Source organism: Meriones unguiculatus, chromosome 3 (assembly GCF_030254825.1).
Source record: "Meriones unguiculatus strain TT.TT164.6M chromosome 3, Bangor_MerUng_6.1, whole genome shotgun sequence".
NCBI lineage: Eukaryota > Metazoa > Chordata > Mammalia > Rodentia > Muridae > Meriones > Meriones unguiculatus.
The window spans coordinates 37668460-37693733 of NC_083351.1; the positions used below are offsets into that span (position 1 = coordinate 37668460).

General features: G+C 40.9%; 1 protein-coding gene across 2 annotated transcripts in view; it reads left to right on the forward strand.

The window, feature by feature from the left end:
* Window positions 1-1115: 1115 nt before the first annotated feature.
* Tgfbr1 (transforming growth factor beta receptor 1) overlaps window positions 1116-25274 on the forward strand; it is a 57148-nt gene continuing 32989 nt past the window's right edge. Inside the window, exon 1 of one of the 2 annotated variants that reach the window (XM_060379881.1) lies at window positions 1116-1311. In XM_060379881.1, the coding sequence (XP_060235864.1) occupies window positions 1218-1311 (94 nt within the window). In that variant the 5' untranslated portion in view covers window positions 1116-1217. The remainder of the gene's footprint in view (window positions 1312-25274) is intronic. The other variant, XM_060379882.1, reaches the window with a different exon arrangement.

Below are 25274 nucleotides of genomic sequence, written 5' to 3' on the forward strand. Positions count from 1 at the left end.
CAATCGATGCTAGAGGCCGGCTGATTCCCACTCCCGAGCTTTATTGAATTCCGAGTTCAAATCACATAGAAAATAACATTTTCTCCTTAAAAGGTTCTGCGGAAAAACGCTGTCGGTGCCATGCGGCCGCCTCCGTGGCTGTGTTTGTGTCTGAAGAAAGGACTAGTCTGACAGGAAGAATTACAAATCTGGAGCTCATTTTGGCGTCCCAGAGGGAAGGTGGGTGGAGCGTCTCACAGTAAATTAGGAATTCAGAATGAGAGCGGAGCTGAGTTTATTTGGGTTTTTAGTGACACCTCGAAATCATTACTCAGGCTCGTCGGAGGCAGCTCCAAGTGCTTCGCCCCGGGGCGGGATGCTCCGCAGGGCAATCCCCGCTCCTCCTGGGACTGCCCGCTTCCACGCGGGGTCAGGGAGGGTGGGAGGGAAGGATGGCGGCTGGGGATCCCCAATCTGGGTCTATTTACGCTGATGAGAGACAGAGGGCCGTTTGGGGGGTGTGTCTGAGCTCCGACCTCGGGACTGGAATTTGGGGAGGGGGAGACGAGGTCCGGGGCGGACGTGGAGAGTGGGAAGAAATCGGGGTGTTTTGCGAGGAAGAGGAAAGCTGGAAGTTGAGGCGCGGGTCTAGGATGCGGACGTCGAACCGCAGACGGTTCTGAGGGTCTGAGCTGCCAGAGTTGGGCTCCGCCGGTGCAGGGGTGCGCCGGGGAAGTCAGGGTGGGGTAGAAGAAAAGAGCGAGCGACGGGCACAGTCTTTCCCTAAGCAACTCGCGCGGGCATACCCACGCCTAGCCCGGGCTGCGGGCTCCGTCGGGCGCGCTGGCTGGACCCTGCCCCCACCCTCCGGTACAGCTCCAGCAGCCCCGGCGGCGGCGGCGGCTGGAGTAGCGGCGCCCAGCGGTGCGGGGGCGTGGCCAGAGGCCCAGCGAGCGCGGGGGCGTGGCTAGAGGCAGAAGCCCGCGGCCGCTCATTGGCCGCCTAGAGGCCCCGCGGGCGGGGCTCTCGGCCGGGTCCCTCTAGGGCCCTTGCGGGCGGCGGGAGGGGCGGGGTCGGCGGGAGCCCTGCAGCCAATGGGCGCGCGTCCCCCGAGCAGTTACAAAGGGCCGGAGCGAGGCCGCGGCGGCGGCGGGGAGGTGGGGCGAGGCGAGGCGAGGCTTGCCGAAGAGAAGCCGCGGCCGGGGCTGGGCCGGGCCACGGGCGGTGGCGGCGGGACCATGGAGGCTGCGGCCGCTGCTCCGCGTCCCCGGCTGCTTCTTACCCTGTTGGTGGCGGCGGCGGCGGCGGCGACGCTGCTCCCGGGATCGGAGGGTGAGCGGGCGGGCGGGCGGCCGCGGGACGCGCGGGCCGGGCCCGGCCTCTGGCTCGCTTCTGCTCTTTCTCAAACATGGCGCGGGGCCGGGGGCGCAGGTGGCGGCGCCCGGCCAGCCGGGCTCTCCTGACCGGGCAGGCGCCACGCGAGCCGGGGCGGGGAGGGGAGGCGGGGCGGGAGCGGCGGCGGGCGCGGGTGGCCGAGCGCCGAGCGGAGGCCGGCTCTCCTGGGCTCCCGGGGGCCGCGGCGGGCGAGCCTTCCCGAGGTCGGGGGCTCCCCCGCGGGGCGCGGGGCCGGCCGGGACCGTGGCCCCTGAGTCCCTGCCTCAGTGCGCCCGGGCCTGAGGCTGTCGGAGCGCGGACGGGCAGCGGCGTGGGGAGCTCCCCGGAGGGTCGGAAGGGACGCCCTGGGCGGAGATCCCCGGTGGGCCGCGCCGCCGAGAGGGTTGGCGCCCGCCGAGGGCGACCCTTCTCCAGCCGGGGGCTTTGTGTGAGAAGCAGGCGCGAAGATGCGCGGAGTGTTCTCCCTTCGTGCGTCTGCGAAGAGTTGGGAGTCCAGTAACCAGAAGGCTTGCTAGTGGGAACTTGAACGTTTGCTGGCTCAGTCTGCAGGTCTGGGGACGTTTGAATGGGAATGATTCTGCACGGTTGATCAAATGCTTCATTTTCTCGAAGGGATTCTTAGGTGAAGGTAGTTTTAGAGTCAGATCTCTTGTGTAGCTGAGTTTTGAGGGGGATGTTGTATGGTTTTCCAAGGTATTCAAGCCGGTCTTGTAGTACTGGTTATCACTCCGTGGAGTCGGAAGAGTGAAAAACTTTGTCAGTAACCGAATTAAAATAGGAGAAAGCAAAATATTGAGGCTCAGCATTAACAACTAAAATACAGTGAAAATACCTTTCTGTTGCTGAAATTGGATAACAAAACTCAAAAAAGCAAAACAAGCCACCCCAAAGTCTCTCCAGACGCAGTGTCAGCTACTATTACCTTACTAGTTCCTGTCAGCCATTATTAACTTAATAGTTCCTGTTTATTGGAAGTGATTATAATGCAGATGCAAAAGTGTACCATAGTACAGTGTCTGGCCCCCATAAACGAATCCTCAGGGCTACCAGTATTTGTCTTGTAAATTGACTGAGGTGCAGGAGATTCTTGGTAAGTGCAGAAGTTAGTATTTATACTTAGGCCTTTCAGAGTTCAAAATCAGTGCACCTGCTACACCAAAGTAACATAGCCCACTTAAAGAACAGTTAATGCTGAATACTTCAAACTTAGGTATTTGTTTCTTAATTGACTTGAACATTCCCTTTACATAGGTCTGCATTAGAAGATGAGGTGGGGTTTTTGACATTTGCTTAGGAAGGAAATAACTGTGGGTAAAGTGGGAGAATCGTTATAATTATGCATCAAATACAAGTGGCCATTACTCTATAGTTATCTGGATAAAGGAGTTCATTTTTTTCTACGTAAGACAAAGCAGGACACATATATTTAGCAGGTTTGGTTTTGTTTTGTTTTTGATGCTGAGACGATTGGTCCATGCACTGGAGGACTTTACAGCCTCCTTAGGCAATTATGTAATACAAAACTAGCCTAGGTGTTTTTATTACTCAAAGATGCTTTTTGTTACTCAGGGCCTAGACTAGCACTTCATAAACTTTTCCAATTCCCCACCCTCTTTTCTCAAGAAATTGTATGTAACTTTGAGTATATTGATAAAGAAAACTGGTGTATAAATCACATATACTGATAATAGATTATTAGTAAAATTATTTTAAAACAAATTATTGGTACATATAGTTTTTTATTAGAGATTAAAGCAAATTTTCTTAGTAATGGGATGGCTGAGTTTATTCTTACATAAAGAATTCAATGCCATGTCACATAATTACATATGTTTAGGGCCATTTCAGAAACTGCTGGAAATTCTGTCTTAATAAGATGAAATTCATGTAACAATTTTTAAAATGAAACAAATATTAAGTTGTTGAACTTGAACATCAGTTTTTAAAATCAGACATTCACAGTACAGTGGATACACCACTTTGATACACATGAAGGATGAAAGCCATTTCTGTAGTCAACCATGTGTTTCTGGAAGAGTAGAAAATTTTGTGTGTACAGTAAAAGCATTAAAACTCATAAGTAGTAGTTTGGACTGTGTTGTCACTGCATGGCATGGTGACATGTATGTTTAAAACCAAGGCTGTAGTAAAACTGCATCATGCAACACAAGCGTGCACTGCCAGAAACATCTCACATTCATTACTCATTTAATTTTGAATTAATTTTTGGGTGTTGTACATTCAGAAGCCCTTTACTGTTGCCAGATTGTTGTGTGACCCTCCCTCAGCACCTCAGTATGGAGTTATGACTCAGTTTAAGAAGCTATGGCCAGCTGGGTGTGGTGGCACATGCTTGTGATCCCAGCTCTCAGGGAGGTGAAGGAAGGTGGATCTCTGTAAGTTTGAGGCCAGCCTGATCTACAAAGCAAGTCCAGTACAGCCAAGGCTACACAGAGAAACCCTATCTCAAAAAAACAAACAAAAAAATAAAAAGAAGGTTTGGCCAGCTGGGCATAGTGGTGCATGCTTTTAATCTCAGTACTCAAGAGGCAGATGCAGGCAGATCTCTGTGAGTTCAAGGCAAGTCTGATCTACATAGTGAGTTCTAGGAAAACCAGTGGAGACCTTTTCTCTAGGTCTCCCAACTACCCAAAAAAGCAGCAGCTATGGCCTACATATGTTCATCTTGTCTATTTGTTCTCATTGAGTCGGGTTGCTGTTGCAGTGTAGTCTTCTTATTCAGAAGCTCTCATGTCTTTTAGTATCTCTTAAAACTTGAAATTGCTCCTCTTTGAGTATTATTTATATTTCTCTGATAACTTCTGTTCTCTCCAATATAGATTTTTATAGGGCTTTTGGTTCCTTGTCTGTGGTACACATTATTTCTTTGTTTATATTTGATCATATGTTAGAATGCTGTTTGCTGCCTGCCATTTTCATGATTTTCTTGGGAAAAAAATGCCTAACATCTTTCTCTTTCCCTCTCTCCTGTTGAGCAACGCTTAGTGCTGCCAGGTGCCCCCTAAGTCTGCCTTTTTTATTGGTATTGTTTCTGTCATGGAGGATTCTGTATGGACTGATGCCAGACTATCCTGGGCTGCCCAGTGAGGTTTGAAGGTTTTCCATGTGAGGCTTGTGATTAGGGCTGTCCCACTCGAGAGATACTGTCTCAGGATCTCTACAAACTCAGTTCTGCTGTTACTGCTTTCCCACCAGTTCCCAACTTTTTAGCCTCTTTGCTGCATGTTTCATTTTCTCTCATTTATGGGAATTTGAGGGCAGAAATTCTCAGACGTGACAGTCTTTGTAGGTTTCATTTAGCTTTGTTTGAATTCCATCTCTTGAAACTGTATAGCATTGAAAGTTTGTGTTATCTGTTGCCACCATCTTGCATTGTGAACTAGCTGTATTTGAGTATGTATTGAGTATCCAGGGGGTAAATTACACTTTTATGTCCTCAGAACCTAGCCCTGTGTCTTACGTTCTGTTCTACATAAATGTTTGTTAAGTGACTTCTGTTTGACTGAGCAATCCTATTTATGTAAGTACAGATTATGCTATATTAATTTAGAGTTACATATATGCATATATATAATTGGGGAAAGTTGCATGATATGGTTAAACAAAACAGCTGCTTATTTTGTGATGCTTGTATAATTCATGAAATTGTGGAAATTAGATGAGAAAAGTATGTATATTTAAATTGGTTTTTTAGCAATCAGTAAGACTTGTGTATAACCACTGCCCACTAGGCTGCTTGTGTTTTCATTGGTTAGATACCTATTCTGATTGGCTAGTGCTCTTGTAGTACCCATTGTTAAATGTTCTTAATATAACCTTTTGTGGAGAGACAATATTTGATGAGAAGTGGTAGTATAGGTTGAGGTTACCAGAGAGGGCTTCCGGGACACGTTCTGACTGAAAATGACTTTGAAGGGTCTTTAGAATTCAGGTAGGCAAAGAAGAGGATTTGGTGATTTTTGTTTTGTTCTGTTTTTCCAGACAGGGTTTCTATGTGTAACAAGCCCTGGCTGTTCTCGAGTCCATTTGTAGACCAGGCTGGCCTCAAACTAATAGAGATCTGCCTGTTTCTGCCTCCAGAGCACTGAGATTGAAGACATGAGGCACCACTTCCAGAGGATTTGATGATTTTAAATTTCTTGTCTTTATGTTCTCAATTACTGCAGGTTAAGAATTAAGCGAAATGATTCTTTAGTTTATGCTATATGTTTGGATGTATTAACTTGTATCATCTTTCCCCCAGTTGTCAAAACTCTTAACATGTGGCTGGAAATAAGACGGAACTGTAAATAAGTGGATGGATTTAGGAGACTAACATAATGGGATACTCGCCATCGCTAAGCATTACAGTGTGAAGATTATAGGAATAAAGCATCATTTCAGTTTTCCATGGAGGAGCCTGAGAGTAATTGAATTTCTCAGGGTTCCATGGTGCCAAACTAAGAAAGGAACTTTGATTTCCTAATTCCAAATCTTGTGTCTTGTCCTGTGCTTTAAAGTTAAGGACTTGAAGATAAAGGTGTGGTGGTTCCCCTAAGTCAAGCTGGTCTTGAATGAAGAGAATTTAAGAAAAGTGAGTTTTGTGGGAGGGGAGGAAGGAGGCTTACAGGTGAAGTCTCCAGGGAAAGTCACTACTTTTTATTGCTAATTAGGTAACTTGGTGTAGTACTTACTAATTGGGAGAAGTGGGCGGGCAGTAGTTTTGGATTTGTCTTGGTTAAGCAAGGTGTAGTTGGATTAGGTGTAGCTGTGGGACAAGTTGCAAACTGTGAGCCCTTTGCTGCTCTTGTCATGGCTTATGTAATGCAGTGTTTTCTGGACAGATGGACTGTGGTTAGTATCATGTGATTGGGACACATTCTTCCTTCCTGTTTCCGGAATTAAGGGCAGATGCTGGCATGTTTCTCAGGGATGTTTTTGCTTTTCCTCATTTCTCAAATGTATAGTCAGTTTGACCCACTCTAACTGCAGTGTTTAGGGCAACATTGAAGTCTCCCCACCCCTTTTTTGAGAAAGGATCTGATGTAGCCAAGGTAGCCTCAGACTTGCTAGGTAGCTAAGAATGACCTTGAACTTCTGTTCATACTGCTTCTACTTCCTTGAGTGCATAACAAGCCTATACTGCACAGATTGTTTGTTTATTTGTTGGGCAGTATTGAGGATTGAACCCAGAGTTGTTTTTGTTTGTTTTCAGCATACTAAGCAAGGGCTTAACCACCTGAACTACATCCTTAGCACTGGATGCCTCTCTGAGCTGAATTTTCTTAATGACACATCCAAACATGTTCTACAACAATTAAAGTTTGTTTTGCTGAAGTAGATCCATATTTTAACTGTGTAGTTAGTTGGCCTTCAGTCCAGGCACTGTAGGTTGGTCTAGTGACTGCTTCATTGTGAATTTGTAATTTGTTGACTTATCAATTTTTTTTTGTTTTTGTTTTTCCTTACATCCATTTTTTAAATTCTGGTGGAGTAAAGTTGATTATGTGAGCCCAATTTTATTGATCTGATATGGTCTTTCATGAAGCTGCTCCCTATTTGGCAGTCTGAAAGCAAGACATGCAACAGTAATTTCTAGCCTAAGTGACAGTTGTAACTTCCGGGCTGTACAGATGGGCTGCATTAGCATTCATTAGAAGAAGATATTAGAAGAGTGTGCCTGGCTTTTACTACTTTGTCTCCTTTAGCCTAGTAGCCAACCCTGGGTGCTAGTTAAATAGTAGCACACAAAAGGAGCAGCTTCTTGTTTACACGCTAATTAACTCCAGAAAGACTGTGTTGCTACACATCAAACCCAGGACCTTGTGCATGGTGGGCAAGCCTTCTGTCCTGAGCTACATCCCTGAGCCCTCGAAATAACTCCATTTGTTCCCAAGTCTGGGCAACCAGTGCTCAGAAGGGAACTGTGGAATTTGATGATATGGATCCTTTTCAGTGCTTTTTAACATCAACCATAGATACTAAGGTTTTGTGTTTAACCTTTTGATAATAGAAGTTTTTATAATGGTAGGACTGTACTTTGGTTAGAACAGCTATAGACTAAATAGTCTAACTACTGAGATGCAATATTACCATTAACCCCTTCTGTCTGGGTAGACAGAGCTGACGAGTTTGCTTAGCTTGGGACCTAGTTTGTATCCATGAAGATGGATAAATGAGAAGTTCTGGTTTACATTTGACAGTCAAGGAAACTAAAGTCGTTGTTAATGAGTGATGAAGCTTGCATTTGAACGCTCTGGTTTAAGTTCTCTTTACGTTGTGCTGCTTTGATATGCAGTGAGTGTATTGTTAGGGTTACTTCAGCAGGAGGTCCTTCCTTCCATGAGAAAATGAATCAAACTGTTTGTGTTAGTGTGAGTGTAAATTGTGTGCCCGTGTATGTGCGGAAGCCAGAAAGGTGCATCAAGCGCCTGTTCCTTTGAGACAGAATCTCTCCCTGAACCTGGGGCTCACATTTTCTCAGCTAGGCTGTAAGCCAGTAAACGACAGCAATTCTCCCATTTCTCCGTCCCTCAGAGCCGGGGTTATAGGCTTTTGTAGGAACCCCATTTTGCTACATTTGTGCTAAGACCTGTACTCTGGTCATCATGATTTTGTATCAAGCTATTGTAACTCCTGAGTCATCTCTTTAACTCCCTTCCCCAACATTTTGTTTTTAATAGTTTTGAGACTTGCTACTGCTATGGAGCCTTTGCTTGCTACTGTGTATTCCCAGGCTTTCCTGAGGCTTTCTGCCTTTGCTACTTGTGGGCTAGGATTACAGGCATGTACCACCATGCCTTGCTGCTTCAGCTTGTCTTAATTGCAGTTTGCTTCTGCAACTGCACTTGACTCAGTGTGTAATCTGTCCTTAAAGTTGTATTTTTAGGCACTTGGAGTATCACTTATGAGCCCAGTGATAGTTGATCACTTTATTTGTATTGATTGGTATAGCCCACAGCAACTCCTGCTTTTAAAAGTCAGTACAAAAGTGAAAACAACTAAAATTTTGGATTAGAGAAAAAAAAAAAACAAAAACAGAGAACAAAAGGTCAGCAATCATTAAAATGGATGCTTTTTGCATTCCTGAACATTAAAACAAAACTCCTTTTTTCAATTATTTTATTTTATTATATTTATTTTACATGTGTGTGTGCGCAGGTGCATGCGCTGTGTACTCACGTGCAGATGCCGGTTACTTTCCTACTGCTTTCTATTCCTTTTTGAAACAGGGCCTCTGCAAGAACTTGGAGTTCGCTGTTTCTGCTAGCCTGGCTAGTGAAAATTCTGGGAGAGCGCCACCTGTCTCTGCTTACCCCGACCCTTCAGCGAGGGCTGGGATTATGGATTTGTACAGCTATGCTCGACTTTCTGTTTGGATGCTGGGGCTCTTAATTCACCTTGCCACGCTTGCACAGCAAACACTAACGATGGAGCCGTCACCTACCCCCTGAAAATACTCTTTAACCATTGTGTTTAGAACTTTATCAGTGCTAATAAAAGTGCTTTACATTGGCAAACTTTCAGCTTGCAGAAGAAATTTTCCTAACAAATATGTGGTAATGATCAGTAAAATGGGAAGTATAGAAAATCTGGATGACAGGCTCTCATCTAGAAACCGCAGTGCTGAGAAACAATGATACTCAGATAGAGTAGTCACAGGACTCCTTTTCAGAGATGGTAGAACAAGGCAGAGAGGCCTTGCGGGGCAGCTCCGTAGGGTGTAGTGGACTGAGAGAGAAGCATGCCTGGACTGGAGAGGATGTCACGTGTGGAAAAGGACCATGATAAAGTTTTAAGTGAGGGAGTAAAAGTTTGTCCGGTTGGGGATGGGTGGGTAAGAGAATTGTGAAAATTGGGCTGGCAGTTTTACTGTGGAAAAAGATTATTTAACTGTACCACAGAGGAAGTGGAGGAGGACAGCTGCCGAGGGAGACTTTGGAATTGGTTTGGAGATGTTGGAAATGAAGTGGAAGAGGAGCTCTATGATATTATAGCTAAATCAGAAATATTCTGTTCTCTGGTTCCTGAATGGCCTCCTCCCTCACCTCTGGAAGTCACTGTGATGTCCCTTTTTCTCATTGAAGCTTATTCAGACCCATTTCACAAGTTGTTATATTCTTTTTCTTTTCTGTAACACTTTTCTTTTCACATGTTTTATTTATTTATATAAATACCATATATATATATATAATATCTGTTTTTCTTTTCCTACTAGAAAGTAAACTTAAAGGAAGTGAGTATCTTTTTGTTTGTGTATCTTAAATGCATAGAAAGTACATTGTATATAATTAAGGTCTTAGCAGTAAAAATAGAGTGTAGAGATTAAGAAGGATTCCATGAAAAAAGACTGATAGGCCTGGGTATCTGGAAAATGTCTTTTAAAAGGAAGCTGGAAAGAGAATATCTAAAGAGAAATGAATTCTGACTTGAGCAGATTGAATTAGAGGTAAAGATAGCCAAGAATAGTTAAGGAAGGAGTCAAGATACAGACCACAGGCAAAGAAATGTCTTACCCTATTTTTCTTTCATCTGTTCTGTTCTTTGGCTCCTGGTAGTCTGAAAAGCCACCTGGAGAGGAGTGTTCTAGCTCAAGTCCTAGCTTGGATCTGCATCCTGCGTGGGTCGCTGGAATGCTCCTCACTCCTGGGTTGCAGGGCCTTATTTTGTATATTTTCCCTCTTGTCTAACACAAAAAAATGTGCATTCATAATGTGACGTTTTGGTTATACTGAACTAAATAAACATGTCCAGTCTGTTTAAGAAAATGCTTTGGTTCCTGGCTAAGATAGAAGACAGGAAGATTCCTGTTTGGAGCTTAGCTTTATGCCATTGGCCTCAGGTCATGGTTGCTGATATTACAGGAATCTTTCTTGGAGTTCTCTGATCCTTGTACTGTTAATTTTTTTTTTTCTGCTACTCTCTGCTCCATAAATCAAACATTGGTGCTGTCTATCTCTAGACTGTTTCATTTTCTATTTGATTGCTCTAACTGAAGTTTGTTTTCCTCCAGTTCTGAAGGCAAGTTCCCAGAAAGTTAATAGAATAGATAAACAAAACCTGGCGTACTTTGCTTCTAAGAATAGATACACAAAACCTGGCGTACTTGCCTATAATTATCTTCTAATGGGTGTGTTTCTTTGGGAAACACTTTTCAAGGGTTAAGTGCTGGTTTGGATGGCCATTGTGGAGATAGTACACAGCAGTGTCTGTCCTTCCTCACATGAGTCTGATGTTGTAGGTATTTAATAAATGGGAATTAATTACATATTTAAATAAATGAAGAAGCAGAATTGTATGATACACTGAAGCAATTTTCAGCTCAAGATAAGAACTTTCTTAATAGTAACTGTCACGAAATGTCTGTCACTGCAGATATGCAGGTAGAGGCTGAAAAGCTGCAGAAGAAATTTCTTGAATTATATGGAAGGTTGAACTTGATTATATTTAAGCTGTTTCTACTGGCGAATTCCTTAGGTGTAACCCAAGCTTCCTTGCTGACTACTGTTTTAGCTAATATACAAGCTAAGTCCCAGTAGGATTCATAGTTTCAAGATGAGCATTATCTTCATGAGGCTAGAAAGAACAGCAGCTAAGTGCTTGCTACATTTCCAGAGGACCAGAGTTTGGCTCCCAGCACCCACATCAGGTAGCTTACAACCTCCTGTAACTCTAGTTTTAGGGGATCTCACTCCCTCTTCTGGCCTCCACAGGCAGCTCTACTCACATGTAGGTACCCACACACAGACACAAATATTCATACACACACATACACACTCACGTAAATATAAAAACCTTTTTTGAGCACTATCTTCTTGTAACTTCCTTAGTATACAAGAATATTTTATTTATTGATTGTGTTGTACGCTGGCCATTTTTCAAAAAGGGATTTATCTTGAAATAAAATGAGACCAGAGATAAGGACTAGGAAAGATAAGAGATAGTAGCAAAAACAAAATAGTTGTCTACACTGTCGCTAAGGAAGGCTTTGCATTTGAACACAACACTGAGTTAGCTCTTAATTTTCTAGCAGCAAGGGGAAATGAGAAGCTGAAGATCTCATTGCCTATTACTAAGAATTCATTAATATCCCTCACCCCATGCAGCAAGATTACAGTACTCAGGATATCCAAGGGATAAAGTTATTGCTGGAGTTGGCATTCCTGATTTCTTGTTCTGAGGCTCAGTCTTTAACACTTTCCTGGGGTTCAATTTAGTACCTACTGCCACTATCTTTCCTTATTGAAGGCTCTGATCCAAGTGTGAACATATGAGTCCCTAATACCAGTGGAACAGCTGATGGAAAGCTGGGACATTTGAATTAAGCTTTGCTAGAAGCTAGAGGATAATGGATATAAAGCAACATGAAACTATTTGGGCTGACTTATAAAGACATTTTCCTAATGTTCTTAATTGACCTGTATCCATCTGGCAGACATCATCAAAGAATGGTCACCAAAGATGTACAGAATCAGACGTGTTTTTCTTCCAACAGGTCCAGGCAGGCCAGATGTTGAGCCTGTCTTTGCTGTGGGTTTCCTGTTTGAAAAGTCATTTCTGTGTGGTGGGCATTAAAAGTGATTACTTTAGGGGAGATGACATATACCCAGAGTGTGTTCCCCTGCTAATCCATCTTTATGTAAGCACCCTGGGAAATGAAGAATTTGTGTTTGTTATTCTTCGTGACTTAGAAAAATATCTTTCCCTTTAAATTTTATTTATATATCTATCATCTATCTATCACAGTTGTTGACTGCTTTCTGTCCTTTTCAGCGTTCCCTTGATTTCGGCAAAAGGGCAGACCTAAAATGCACCCTGTTTTTGATTACTTGCTTCAGAATAACTGTTTCATCTGGATTCTTAGGTGTGGACCTCACTGGTTACATAATAGTGTATTTATAGTTGTAGGACACCTTGTACAGGCATCCTGTTACATTTCTCCAATATAAGAGCCTTAAATATGCATGGAAATTCAAATAGATCCTGTGGCAAAAGCAAAAATGAAAAGCCTTTCTACTAGAAACTAAGACTGATGGACATATTTGAGAGCACGGGACATGGAGGTTGTCGCCAGGTTTCTCAGAATATAGAGGCAGGAGAGTAGAAACTGTGGCTTCTCACTTGCGTGTGCAAGCATATATATGTATATTTTTTTTGCTTGATTTATTCATTTCCAAGTTGAACTGTAATGTGCTCTAATTGAGTCTCTTTGTTTAGCACATGGCTGTTGATTTGAATATTCTCCAATTGAGAAACTGACACTTTAATTTTGTTATTCAATGTGCAACAGATTTAAATAAAACATCAAGATGGTCTATTGTAGACTTCCTTTAACAGTAATTATATGTAATTATTTTTACCAAAATAAACAAGTTAAAGTAGTTTTGGTTATTTTATCTAATTTTATATTTGGAAAAAATTTACAAACCAGGGGCCAATTTGCTTGTGTTCCTCAGTGAGGAAAAATATCCTGATTGCAAGCTCCACACAGCTTTGCAAAACAGGTCCTGGTACTGACAAATAAATAAAGACAAAGCATAATGTGATGGATTTCTTTCTTCTTTCTGTATTGTGAATTGAACCTCGGGCCTCACTCATTATAGGCAAGTGCTCAACCACAGAGCTTCATCTATCCCCAGCTGAAATATAGCTCCTCCTAGCCTCCTTTTAAAACCTGTTTGTTTGTTTGTTTGTTTGTAAAGACAAGGTCTTACTCAGTTGCCCTTCCTGTCTTTGAACTTGTGGTCCTACTCTCAACCTCTCAAGTAGCTGGAACCTAAATCCACTGGGCCTGGCTTATGGATTGCTTTGTTATGAACAAGTACTTGCTTTTTTTCCTTTTTCTATTATTTTGTTTTCCTTCATGTGTTTTGCTTTTGTTGTCATACTTCTCGTGCCTACCTCGTCTATTTTGCTGTCAATGATCACCATTGGGTGTTCCATGGTATCTTTTTATTAAACAAAAAAGGCCAATTAAATATTTTAGTTAGATCTCATCTATCATTGAACTTTTTCTTCTTCCTCTTCTTTTTCTTCTTCTTCCTCTTCCTCTTCTTCTTCCTCTTCCTCCTCTTCTTCCCCTTCCTCCTCTTCTTCCTCTTCCTCCTCTTCTTCCTCTTCTTTCTCTTCCACTTCTTCTTCTGAGACAGGGTCTTACTATGTAGCCCCAGTCAGTCTAGAACTCATTTAAACCAAGCTGGCCTACAGTTCACAGAGATCCACCTGCCTCTGCCTCTTGAGTGCTGGGATTGGGTCAAATCCAGCTTGCCTTTGTTTTATGATGGGAAATGGAAAGAAGGAAAGAGGTTGGTGAGGAGGAAGTAGGCATCAGGCAGAAATATCAGAATTAGGAGTGCATTGCAAATAGTGTGCCCTGAGGAAATAGTCTCCCTAAGCAGCTGGATGCTTTCCTCTAATTTAGCCTGGAGTCCCTGGAACTGGGAAAACAAGTCTCACAGAACATACGTGTGTAATCACCAGTGTTCTATCTATCCCGCAAACATAGCTAGAGCGTAGTAATTAATGACTGTACGTAACTGTCAGGATTCTGTAAGAGGAATCTTCTGTGCTGTATCTTCTTCTCCAAGCTTTGATTCCTCTGACACCAGCAGGTCTTTATGTTTCTTCCAACACTGCAGGCTTTCTGCAGTAACCACTTACTAGCAGCAGTTGGAAGCCTGTCATATACCTACTGCCAAGTTTTTTGACATCTAGGTTTCCAGTGAACACTTACTCTCATCACAGAGTTTCCTGTACACATAGTTTAGGCTAAAGGGGCCAGTGTGTTCCCCAAAAGGAGTTCAGTTATTGTAAGGTGGTTGCTTCCTCACCCAAAGAAAGTCCATGATTCAGTGCTTTTTAAAAAGTATAGACAGGTTGAGAGTTGTTACAGAAGATTTACTTTTGGTGACTGAAGAAACCGCTTGCATGTTTTTAAATTTTTTTATTATTCATTACAATTTATTCACTTTGTAACCCAGCTGTGGCCCCCTCCTTTGTCTCCTCCCAGTCCCGCCCTCCCTCCCTCTTCTCCCCCTATGCCCCTCCCCTAGTCCATTGATAGGGGAGGTCCTCCTCCCCTTTTGTTCCTGTAGGAGGGACTATAGCTACTTGCTTTCACACTTTGCTGAGGGAGATGAACATATTTCAGATGAGAGAAGACAAGAATACACAGGCTTGTGTAACTACTATTTGTTGTCATTTACTGAGTTTGCAAGCTTTCTAATTGTGCCTACCATCTTTTTTTTGCTAGGTTCAATCAATTTTTCACTCTGCAAATAAGTAAGTTAAGTAAGACTAAAATACAGAGAGAATCAAACAAGGGTCGAATGAATTTGTTTCAGTAGAGCAGGGAATACAAAGAGTTGAATGTTGGAAGTGCTATTTTTTTCTTAAATTAAAAGTCTTGGAGAATTATTTAACACTGTAAACTGTACATAGTAGCTTTAAAAAATCTAAGTACAGGGCAAATATTAAGCCCAGGAATACCTAATAAATTTGAAAGGTTAGATTATTTTTTTTTTGAAAATTTTCTTAGATTGTATTAATGCACACAGGGGACTGAAAATCTACCTGCTTCCTCACTCCAAGAAATAATAACACCTGAAACTTCAAAATAATATATATATAAAAAGGCAAATCTAATAACAAGAAAAGTTAGCTATCGTAAGATTAATGCCAGACAGAGTAAGAGTTGAACTGCAAAGCCTTAAGCTTAAGAGGCATTTTATGTTAAATACCATTCCCCAAGATGTGTTACAATCTTTATGGAGCTAATAAAATATGTATATATGACTAAGACTGTTAGGCTATAAGAAGACATTTATAAAACTACTGTAGATTAAGAAAGCAGGATTCAAATCATAGAATAAAGATTTAATAAATTCTAATTTTGTAATCATAAATAGCATTCTTTCAGAATAGTTCTGAATTTTCCAGAAAGCTTACCATATGGAGATGCACAAAGAACACTCAGATAGGAAATTAACAATAACAAAAAATAAATAAAGCAAAATAAATATATTCACTGGGAAATTTTATATTTTTTTCAATAACTTTTTGGTTAAAGGAAATCTAGTTACAGATATCTAGAAATGAATATATACCCTACATATTAAAGCTAGTAGTTCTGCTAAAGTAATTCCTAAAGGAAAATTTGAAGGCAAGAAGTTTGAAGATCAAGCTGGAGGTAGAACATTTTGGTAAATATAAAGAAAATAGAAGTGCAGAAGAAAAATCTATTTGATCAATAAACTACTAAATTGTTTTTTGTTAGACATTATTAAAATAGATATTTGGTAAACTTTAAAAAGGAGATTATTTGAATAGAAAAAAGGAGAATGGTTTCTTAATTTAACTTTAGTTCTTTCTAAGGTTGGTGCCAAGCTGTCATTGTGCCTTCCTCCCCCAGTGTTCTCAAAAGTTTCTTGTTTTGCCTTTCTCATTTACGTATGTGGTGAGCTGCCATGCTCCTGTATGCAATGCTGGGGACTGAACCCTGAGCTGCTTTTATGCTAGGCTCTGCCCACTGAGGTATATCCTCAGCCCCTCCAAGTTTCTTTTGTTATGCAATTTGCTAATAGCTTTTTTGAAAAAAATGAATATGTTGGTTTTTATGGTTTTTGTTTGTGTATTTATTTATATTGTCTAAACTGCCATTTTCATTTGTTCCTGTGTCATCTCCCCCAAGTGGTTTGGTTAACTTTCTTCCAGTTTAGTGTGGGTATCTTTCTTTTTCAGAGAGCTTTTCCATTTCTATAATCACACTGCACTTTGCATAACATTCACCAGTGGTGTGTACTGTGGTAAACTAAAAGGCAAGAGTCTTACCCTCCACATCCTCCGAAGGGTGTTCCTTTTTGCTGTGTGGGTTACACGTGACATTTTATGGAGGAAAAGCCACTAACCACTAATTTCTTCAGCAGTGGGTCCCATAGGCCCTGAGCTGTTTGTTGGCCCAGGTGTTATTTCCTGTGCCCTAAGTCAAAGGCAGCTCTGGAATGTAGTTATTACTGTCTTCTACCTCAGTTATATCTCAAACTGCAGGCTTAGTCAGGAGCATCTTCTACATCCCTACACAGCCAAGGCATAGTGTCACCTGCGCTCTACTCTTGCTTTCCAGAGAGAAAACATGAAGTCCTTCATCTTATGCTGTGTAGGTTTTCTCATCCTTTTTGTTCTTTTTTATTCTCCCCAAAAAATAAATATAAATTTGATGATGTAGCAGTTCCTCATCTGTTTCATCATCTGCAGAATAATGGACTAGAATCATTTCATGACCCACGTTCTGGTTTGAATTTAACTAGTCAGGAGTGTTGCATATAAAGGTACTCCCAGAACCTAGTGTGAACTTGGGCTGTAACTGAAGATGTATTTCCTGTAGATACCTTCTGTGCTTCCACGGTAAAGTTCTTTTGCTAGTCTGGTTCAGGTGTTACAAAAAAAAAAAAAAAACAACAAAAAACAAAACATATTTTTATAATATATAAATATATTTTAATATATAAATATAATATATAAATATATAATATATATTCCACAAATGGAGATAATAGCTCTTGTGCGTGCCCACTGCTTTTGTGCCTACAGTTTATGTTGTGCCCCCTGTCAGTACTGCCTCCTAGAGCTGTCTGAAGATTAGCTCTGCTTATTTGTGTAGCTCCTAAAATGGGTAGCAGTATGAAGTAGATGCTCTAAAGAAGTATTTGTTGAATGAGTACATAACAAATTTGGATTATTAAGTGCTTTTGATACTGTGCTAATATTTAACCCCCAGATCTACATTTAACCCTCAGATCTCCTGTAATTAGTACTGTTACAGAGCATAAGTCAAATTTAGTCTTGAATAAATTAGGGACTTTTTCAGATTTACTTTGTGGTTGTCTTGAGAGTTGGAGTTCAGTATAAGTTTATTTATGAATTCTGTATGCTCGACGATTATGTTCTTATAATACCAACGAATCAAACTAAAATCTGCCAAGTTAAAGTATTAGGATAATGTAAGAAATTTAGATACTATTTCATCACTGACCATCAGAAACAGAAGTTCCTCCTTAGGCTCTAGTGCAGTGCTGCTTTCAGTACACCAACCTGCTTGAAGCATGCCCAGACTCAGGGGTGTAGAGCAAAGCCAAGAACTTGGCAGAACGGTAATTATGCCACATCGAGCTTTACTTCCTGCAGTTAATAACACGATCATTTCCTGTCCTGAAACATGCTGGTAAAATCAGTCTTCTGTATCTGATTGTGTCATAGTTGAGGTTCTCATTGCATTGTCATTCACACAGGTTTTTCAGTCATAAATACTGATGGACATTGTTGTGTTTACGTTTTCGTTCTCATTTCCTTAGACTAAATTTTAAGGAATGAAATGAATCAATTAAAAGGTAACTTTTCAAAGGCTTTGTGTGTCTGTGTGTGTGTGCAAATTATTTCCCAGAGTGAACAAAATGTTGAAATTGGCATGAAGCATCCCTAGAATGCATATGCTAATGCAGAGTTGTGAAGGAAGTATAGAGAAAAAGGATGGAACATAGCGAAGCATCTTAACTATCTTTTCTGGCATCATTAGGTAGGTACACTCATCTGTTTGGAAGTTCACACATTTCTCAAAATGTATGTGTGGTAAAGTCTTCCACCCATCCTCTGCGTACCCAGTACTTTCCTTTAAATTTATTTATTCATTATTACTGTGTGTAGGGTGTGTGTGTGTGTGATATGTATGCCACTGCTAGAAGTTGTCTGTAAAGTGAGGGATTTGTCTCCATGGCCAGGGTAACTTTCGGTTCCTACTTTAATTTTTTGATTATCTGAGAGTTTATGTTCAAATGACACTTATTAATACAGTCGCTTAATCACATATTTCATTCTTTGAGAACTGTTGTCAGATTCCCTCACCCTGTTAAGTAGATCTTTATCTGGCACTTCTATAATTTATCTCGTTTTGAACTTAAAGGAAAACCTTTGTATTACTCCCTTGTATTGTTTCCTCTGCTCATTGGATAGCCTGTTCTTAGTGCCCCTTTGTGCATTGCCAGTTAATACTATGTTAGCTAATTTCATGGAGTCTTGAAGAAAAAAAAAAGTCTTATGAAAACTATAATAAGGTCCATGTTTTTCCTTCTCCTATAATAAAGCTCCTATAATAATGACTCAGACTCAAAATATATTTACACATACCTAGGCCATATAGCTAGACTTGTTCCGTGACTAGTTCATAACTGAAAACAATCCATTTATCCTGATCTACATTCTTCCATGTGGCTCAGGTACCATGCATCTGTCCCCCCATCCTCCTCTGTATCTCCCACACCTTGCTCTATCCCAGCATCCTTTCTGCCTGCCGGATGTTGCACCTCCTGTTCTAGCCTATTTTATTGACAGGTGTTATTCTCTTTCCATCTGTTCTCTTGAGGGTTGGGCATATCCTATATCTGACTTAACTCTGTCAACTTTTTCTCTGATTCATCACTTTGTCTGCCTTTTAATTGGATGACATTGTTTGGGATTACAGGTGTATGCTAAATTCCAGCCAGCGGGATTAAGGGTGTGTACTGAGGGCATGTCTGTATTCCAGCCAGATCACGAAGAACTTTGCCAGTTTAGCCATATTACTGGATTAAAATTTCTCTACAACTTCATTTGACATGCCAGGTGTTTGGTATCTGATAGTCTTTCATATCACATCAAGGTCTGTAAAACTTAAAAATTCTGACTAATTCTGGAATATTTGAAAACATCACTGGCAGTAATTCTTGGTATTGGGCTGAGTTGTTTTTTTTTTTTTTTTCTGTGAAAATAGTATTTTCTTTCTTCTAGTGTGGAATTGAAATGAAATCTATGTACAGACATTTTAATAACCATCAAAATTTTAAGACGAGTTGCAGGAAAGCAATCAGTGCAAATAATTAAAATGATTATATGAACAATACCATCTGTGGTCATCCCTGTAAACAAGGATGCATGAAAACAACTAGACCCCTCTGTGGTAGAGAGAAAGCATACATAAAAAAGATGATAAGTATATCCTCTAAACTCAGGAACAAGAGTGTCCACTGTCTGTGCTTTTATTCAATATATTGCTTGAAGTTTTAGCTAGAGTAGTTATATAAGAGAAAAACAGGAAACAAGTAGGAAAAGAGGTAAGACGTAAAGTTGTTACAGGAAAACCAGTAAAACACAAGATCCAGATTGTGTTAGGTACATTTCTGTTGCTATGGTAAATATCTTGACAGAGATAACTTAAGGGAAAAAGAGTTTAATTTTGCTCCCAGCTTGAGGGTATAGTTCATCCTGTCAGGGATCATGGCACCTCAGGAGCTTGAGGCAGTGCTGTGTTGTGCTGCAGTCAGAAAGTCAAGAGTGATGAGTGCTTGTGTTCAGCTGGCGTTTGGGACCCCAGGTGCCATCCACACCTAGGCTGGGTCTTCCCACCTCATTAACGTGGTATGGTCAGTCCTTCACTGACATTTATAGATGAGTCCTCACAAGCATGTCTAAAGCTAACCTAATCTGGATAATCCCTCACAGGTATCCCCAGAGATGCTAGATCCTGTCAGGTTGACAGTGTTAACCATCACATACCCATAGTAAGAACTTTGTGTAATAAATTCCAATAGCATGGAAATAATGCAAGAAACAATAAGTGGGAATACATGAAATTAAAATCTTCTATACATCAAAGGAGACAATCAGCGAAGCAGAGAGAGCCTACAGAATGGGGGTAAAGAGTCTGATATTTAGAATATATAAAGAGCTTCAAAAATTAAATATCAAAAAGAATCACCCAGTTAATAGGTGTACTACTGAACTGAACACATTTGTCAAAAGAAAATATACAAAAGGCCAATAAATACTTGAAAAAATATTATTCAACATTTTTAGCTATTAGCACATTGAAACTGCTTTGAGAGTCCATCTAACTCCATCCAGAACAGCTACCATCAGGAAACCAAATGATGATAAATGGTGCCAAAAAGGTGGAGAAATGGGAACCCTTATCAGTCACTGTTTTGGGAGTATAAACTAGTCAAGATACTATGGGAGTCAGTGTGTAAGTTCCTTAAAAAAAAACAAAACAAAACAAAACAAAAAAAAAAACCCAAAACTTTAAAATAGAACTACCATGTGATCCAGCCATACCATTTCTGGATAAATGGACTTTGTATCTTAGCACAGATGTCCTAGTATATCCTTCAGAGAAAGTCACTGCTGCCCTAGCAGGCAGTGAAAGATTAATGTCCTCAGCCACGGGTGGAAAAGGCACTCTTTCAGGGAGTGGGAGTTAAGTTCTCAGCTTCAATAGGGTCCACCCACACATTCCCATTCCAAGTGATAGGATCCTATTCCCTACCAATTAATGTTTTTTTTCTTTAACTGTTGACACCTTTTGAGTCTGAGGCTTCAATTTTCGTTGTAATTTAGCCAACCTTTTAAAAAGACCTTCAGTTTAATTTTCTGCAACTTGAGCTCTGTGGCTGTTAGCAAGATGATTCTCTTCCAGAGCATACTTAGAAACCTTTAGACTGTTTATGCACATCTGGAGCAAGTCAACTTTATCAGAGCCCATTGTTGTCTTTCGCTGTATTCCGAGATGCTAGAAGTTGGTTAATTTTTATCATGGCGCTCATTCTTTTTGTTTGTCAATTAAATCGAGAGATCTTAAGAACAGCCATTCAGCATCATAATTTTTCTTATTTTTCCACAAATTGTCAAAAGTTTTACATGCTGGGCTGGTGAGACAGCTCAGAGGTTGATAGCACTGTCTGCTCTTCCAAAGGTCCTAATTCAATTCCCAGCAACCACATGGTGGCTCACAACCATCTATAATGAGATCTGGTGCCCTCTTCTGGCATGCAGGTGTACACGCAAGCAGACCACTGTGTGTATATATAATCAGTAAATATACTTTTTTAAGTCTTATATACAGAATCTGTTACCTCTCACAACTGGTGAGTCAGGATAATCCTTAGGTTTGTAAAATAGTTTAGTTTGTTCGTTTGTGAAATAGGACTTTCAGTGCACTCAGAGCTCCCAAAAGAGCTTCAGTAACTGTGTTGGCAAATTGAAAAGCCTATTCTAGATACTTAATATTCATTCTTCTACTACTGTCCCTTTAGAACCCCACTCCTGGTACTGCTTTGTCTACTGCTGTGATAAAACACCACGACCAGAAGTAACTTGGGAAGGAAGGAATTTTATGTTTCTACATCGCTGTTAATTTTTCAAGGAAATCAGGACATTTTTTTCAAGGAACTCAAAATGGGGCAGGAATCTGGAGGCAGGAGCTGAGACAGAGGCCATGGAGGAATGCTGCTTACTGGCTTGCTCCCCATAGTTTGTTCAGCTTGCTTTCTTATAGAACCCAGGACCACCAGACAAGGATGGCCCTACCCACAATGGGCTGGGCCTCATCAATCACTAATGTTATGGAGACATTTCCTCAGTTGAGGCTCTCTGCTCTCTGATGACTCCAGTTGGACATAAAACTAGCCAGGACAACAGAGATACTTGCATATTCATGCTTATAGCTGCACTGTTCATAACAGCAAGGGTATGTAACCCCCTTAGATGTCCATCAGCAGATGAATGCACAAAAACATAGTTCATGTATTCAACGGAATTTGGTTCAGTGGTATTCATATAGGAAAACAGAACTGTAAATCATGTTGAATGAAATATGCCAGAAACAGAATGACAGATGCTGTTTTCTATCATGTGAGACCTGGATTTACGTGTGTGTGATAGATCTAGAACAGAGATTGTGAAGATGTGAAGGATCTAAAGTGAGAAGGTAATGGAATACATGTGACATAAAAAGTGACTCTTTGTAAAGGGAAAGGTGATAGGAGGAGGACCTGGGGGGTGAACTGCAGTCCAGCATACTGATACATGTGTGTGAAAATCCAGTAATAACACTCACTACTTTGTATACTAACTAAAAAATACTTAAAAATTAAAACTAAGATCTAGTTTAATTAAAAATGTGTTGATTACATTTTTATTTGGGGTGTGGTGTGTGTACGAGAAAAATGTGCCAGTGCACATGTGTAAGTGAGAGAGCAACTGAAAAGAGTGTGTTTCCTCGTTCTACCCTGTGGGTTCTGGGGATCAAACTCAGGTCCCCAGGCTTGGTGGGGACGTGCTTTTAGCCACTGAGCCATTTTGCCAGCCCTGCTTGATTGAAAAATTGTTTGTGTGTATGTTGGGGTGTATGGGTATGAGTACATGTGCATCAGTGTGTGTGTGAGCAGAGGTCAGAAGACAGTGTTTGGGAGTTGCCAACCCAAAGACCTATTTAATAAAAGAGGGAAGAGGTGGAAGCTGGAGGACGGCTCAGTGATTGAGAGTCACGCCGTCTCTCCCGAAGCCCAGAGCTCTGTTAGCAGCACGCATACCAGCTGTGCGAAACAACCTGTGACACTCCTTCTGGCCTTCCTAGGCACCCATATGCACATACCATACACTCACACAGGCTACATACACATGAAGAATAAAATTTAAATTAAAAGGGGAATGAGGTAAACCTGGATCTATCTAATAAGGTCAGTTACAGTTTTAGTGGGAGCAAGGTGCTGGGTAATGAACCCGTGACCTTGCACATGCTAGGCAACTGCTTTACCACCCACTGGCCCTAGCACTTGATTTTCTTTTTTTTTTAAACAGTCTTGCTGTGTATGTAGCTCAGGCTGTTTGGAATTGGGGAGCCTCTTGCCTCTGCCTCCTAAGCCCTAGAATTACAAGTGTACACTACCACACTTAGCTTACAGACTTCAACTTGTAAGAAATGAGAATGAAGGTATGTTCATGAGAATCTGTTTCTGTTTTAATTTTTCATAAACTATTTTACTATATTGTATGTCTTAGGGTTTCTGTTACTGCAAGGAAACACCATGACTGAAAAGCAAGTTGGGGAGGAAAGGGTTTATTTGACTTATACCTTCAGCTCATAGTCCATTGTTGGAGGAAGTCAGGACAGGAACTCAAGGAGGGCAGGAACCTGGAGGCAACTCAGCCTGCCTGCTTACAGAACCCAGGACCACCAGCCGAGGGGTGGCACCACCCACAATGGGCTGGGCCCTCCACCATTAATCACTAATTGAGAAAAATGCCCTACAGCTAGATTTCATGGGGCATTTCATCCATTAAGCTTCCTTCCCCTGTGATGACTCTAGAGCTTGTGTCAAATTGACACACAAAACCAGCCCATACATCCTGTAATAGCAATGTTGTATTCAATCATCTGATTTAGATTAGAAAAAAATGGAATTTTAAAATTCCCCTAAGAGATAAATCCTTGCCTTGCTGTGCATTGTGTTATATGATATTTGTATTGTCTAGCAACCTTTCTTCTTGAAAGAGTAATAAGAGAAGCTCTTCAGCATTGACTGTTCTAAAAATTTTTATTATATGCTGACATCTCTGAAAGGAAAAGTGCAAAATGTATTTTTCATAGTGTTTCTTAAATTGTAGACATGAAACTAGAAAACACAAAACTTAATGTTTTGGGCTCATTTATAATTATAAATTAAATCTGTAAATTAAATACAAACAGAACTACAAATAACAAAATGCAAGTTAATACAATTATTTGGCATGATAGTTGATGTTTCTGTTTCATTGTAGACATAAAATGGCCTTAGGTCTGCCTCTATTTTTCTATCTGTTTCACTGTTCTCACTGCAGTGATAGTAAATGCTGCAAGTGGCTGGTCTCATCAGTAATGTTCAAGATAGTATTAATGACCTCAGGGTTTGTTGGTAAGTTCAGAATAATGAGATCCTGTACCTAACCAAAACACTTGCTAGCAAGCGTTCCTCAAATATCAGTTTTAATGAGATGCTTTGTTTACTGGAAGATAAGGCTCACGTTATACTATTATTGAAGTCTTTACTAAATGGTTTTCTAAACCAATTGTTGTTGGAAATGAGAAGAAAAAGTGTCGTTGAACATTTCAGCCATATATACTGCTGTGAATGTTTGCAAGGTGTCCTACAAAGAAGGGCTTTATGTAAGGCTTACGTGCATTCAGGGCACTGGCTCTATCAACTCTATCAGTTTTACATTGTGCTGTGCTCGTGTGATTTAAGTTTTACTTGTGTGTTTTTGTTGTATACGTACTGTGAAGCTGACTGTATGGAAAGTGTGTCACAAGGACATTTGACCTGAATGTGCAGAAATAGCAGTGAAAGCTTTGTAATGCTTGTGGAGATAGATGGTGGTTACTTGGGATCCAGAATGCTTATCATTGTTGATAGACTTATCTTTGGAATGAAAATGTGTAACTCAGACTGCTTTTTCTTCTTACGTTTGTGACCTCTTAGATGGGAAATCATGTAGCAAATATATTTTCCTGACACCACCTAGGGTTTCAGAATAAAACACAAAGGTAAACCCTGCCTTTCCTAAAGTAATGAGAGACTAACGACAGACTATAGACAGATTTGTATGCATCTTTGAGTTATGTGGAGCTGTTGTGGGAACAAACGAAACCAACCGCAGTTATCTGAAGGGGAGGTGTTGAGATCACATGTGGAGAGGATCTTTGAATAGGATCTTAAAGGATGAGAGGCAGAGGAGAGGTAGGTTTAAGTAGGCAAAGAGAACTAAAACTCGTGTATCTCTTTTGAACAGTTTTCTGTCTCTTTACTTTTCTTGAATTTCCTTCATACTTGGATAGAGTTAAGTCAAATGACTGAACTCTAGGAAGAAAGAAGAGTCTTCAATTTACTATTATTATTTATATGTGTGAGGGAATAAACACCAGTCGGAAGACAACTTTTTGGAGTTGATTCTTTCCGTCTTTTGTATGGGTTTGGGGGACTGAGCTCAGGTCAGCAGGTTGTGTGTGCCTTTACCCACCGAATCATCGCATTGGCTCTAAAAATATTTCTTACAATCAT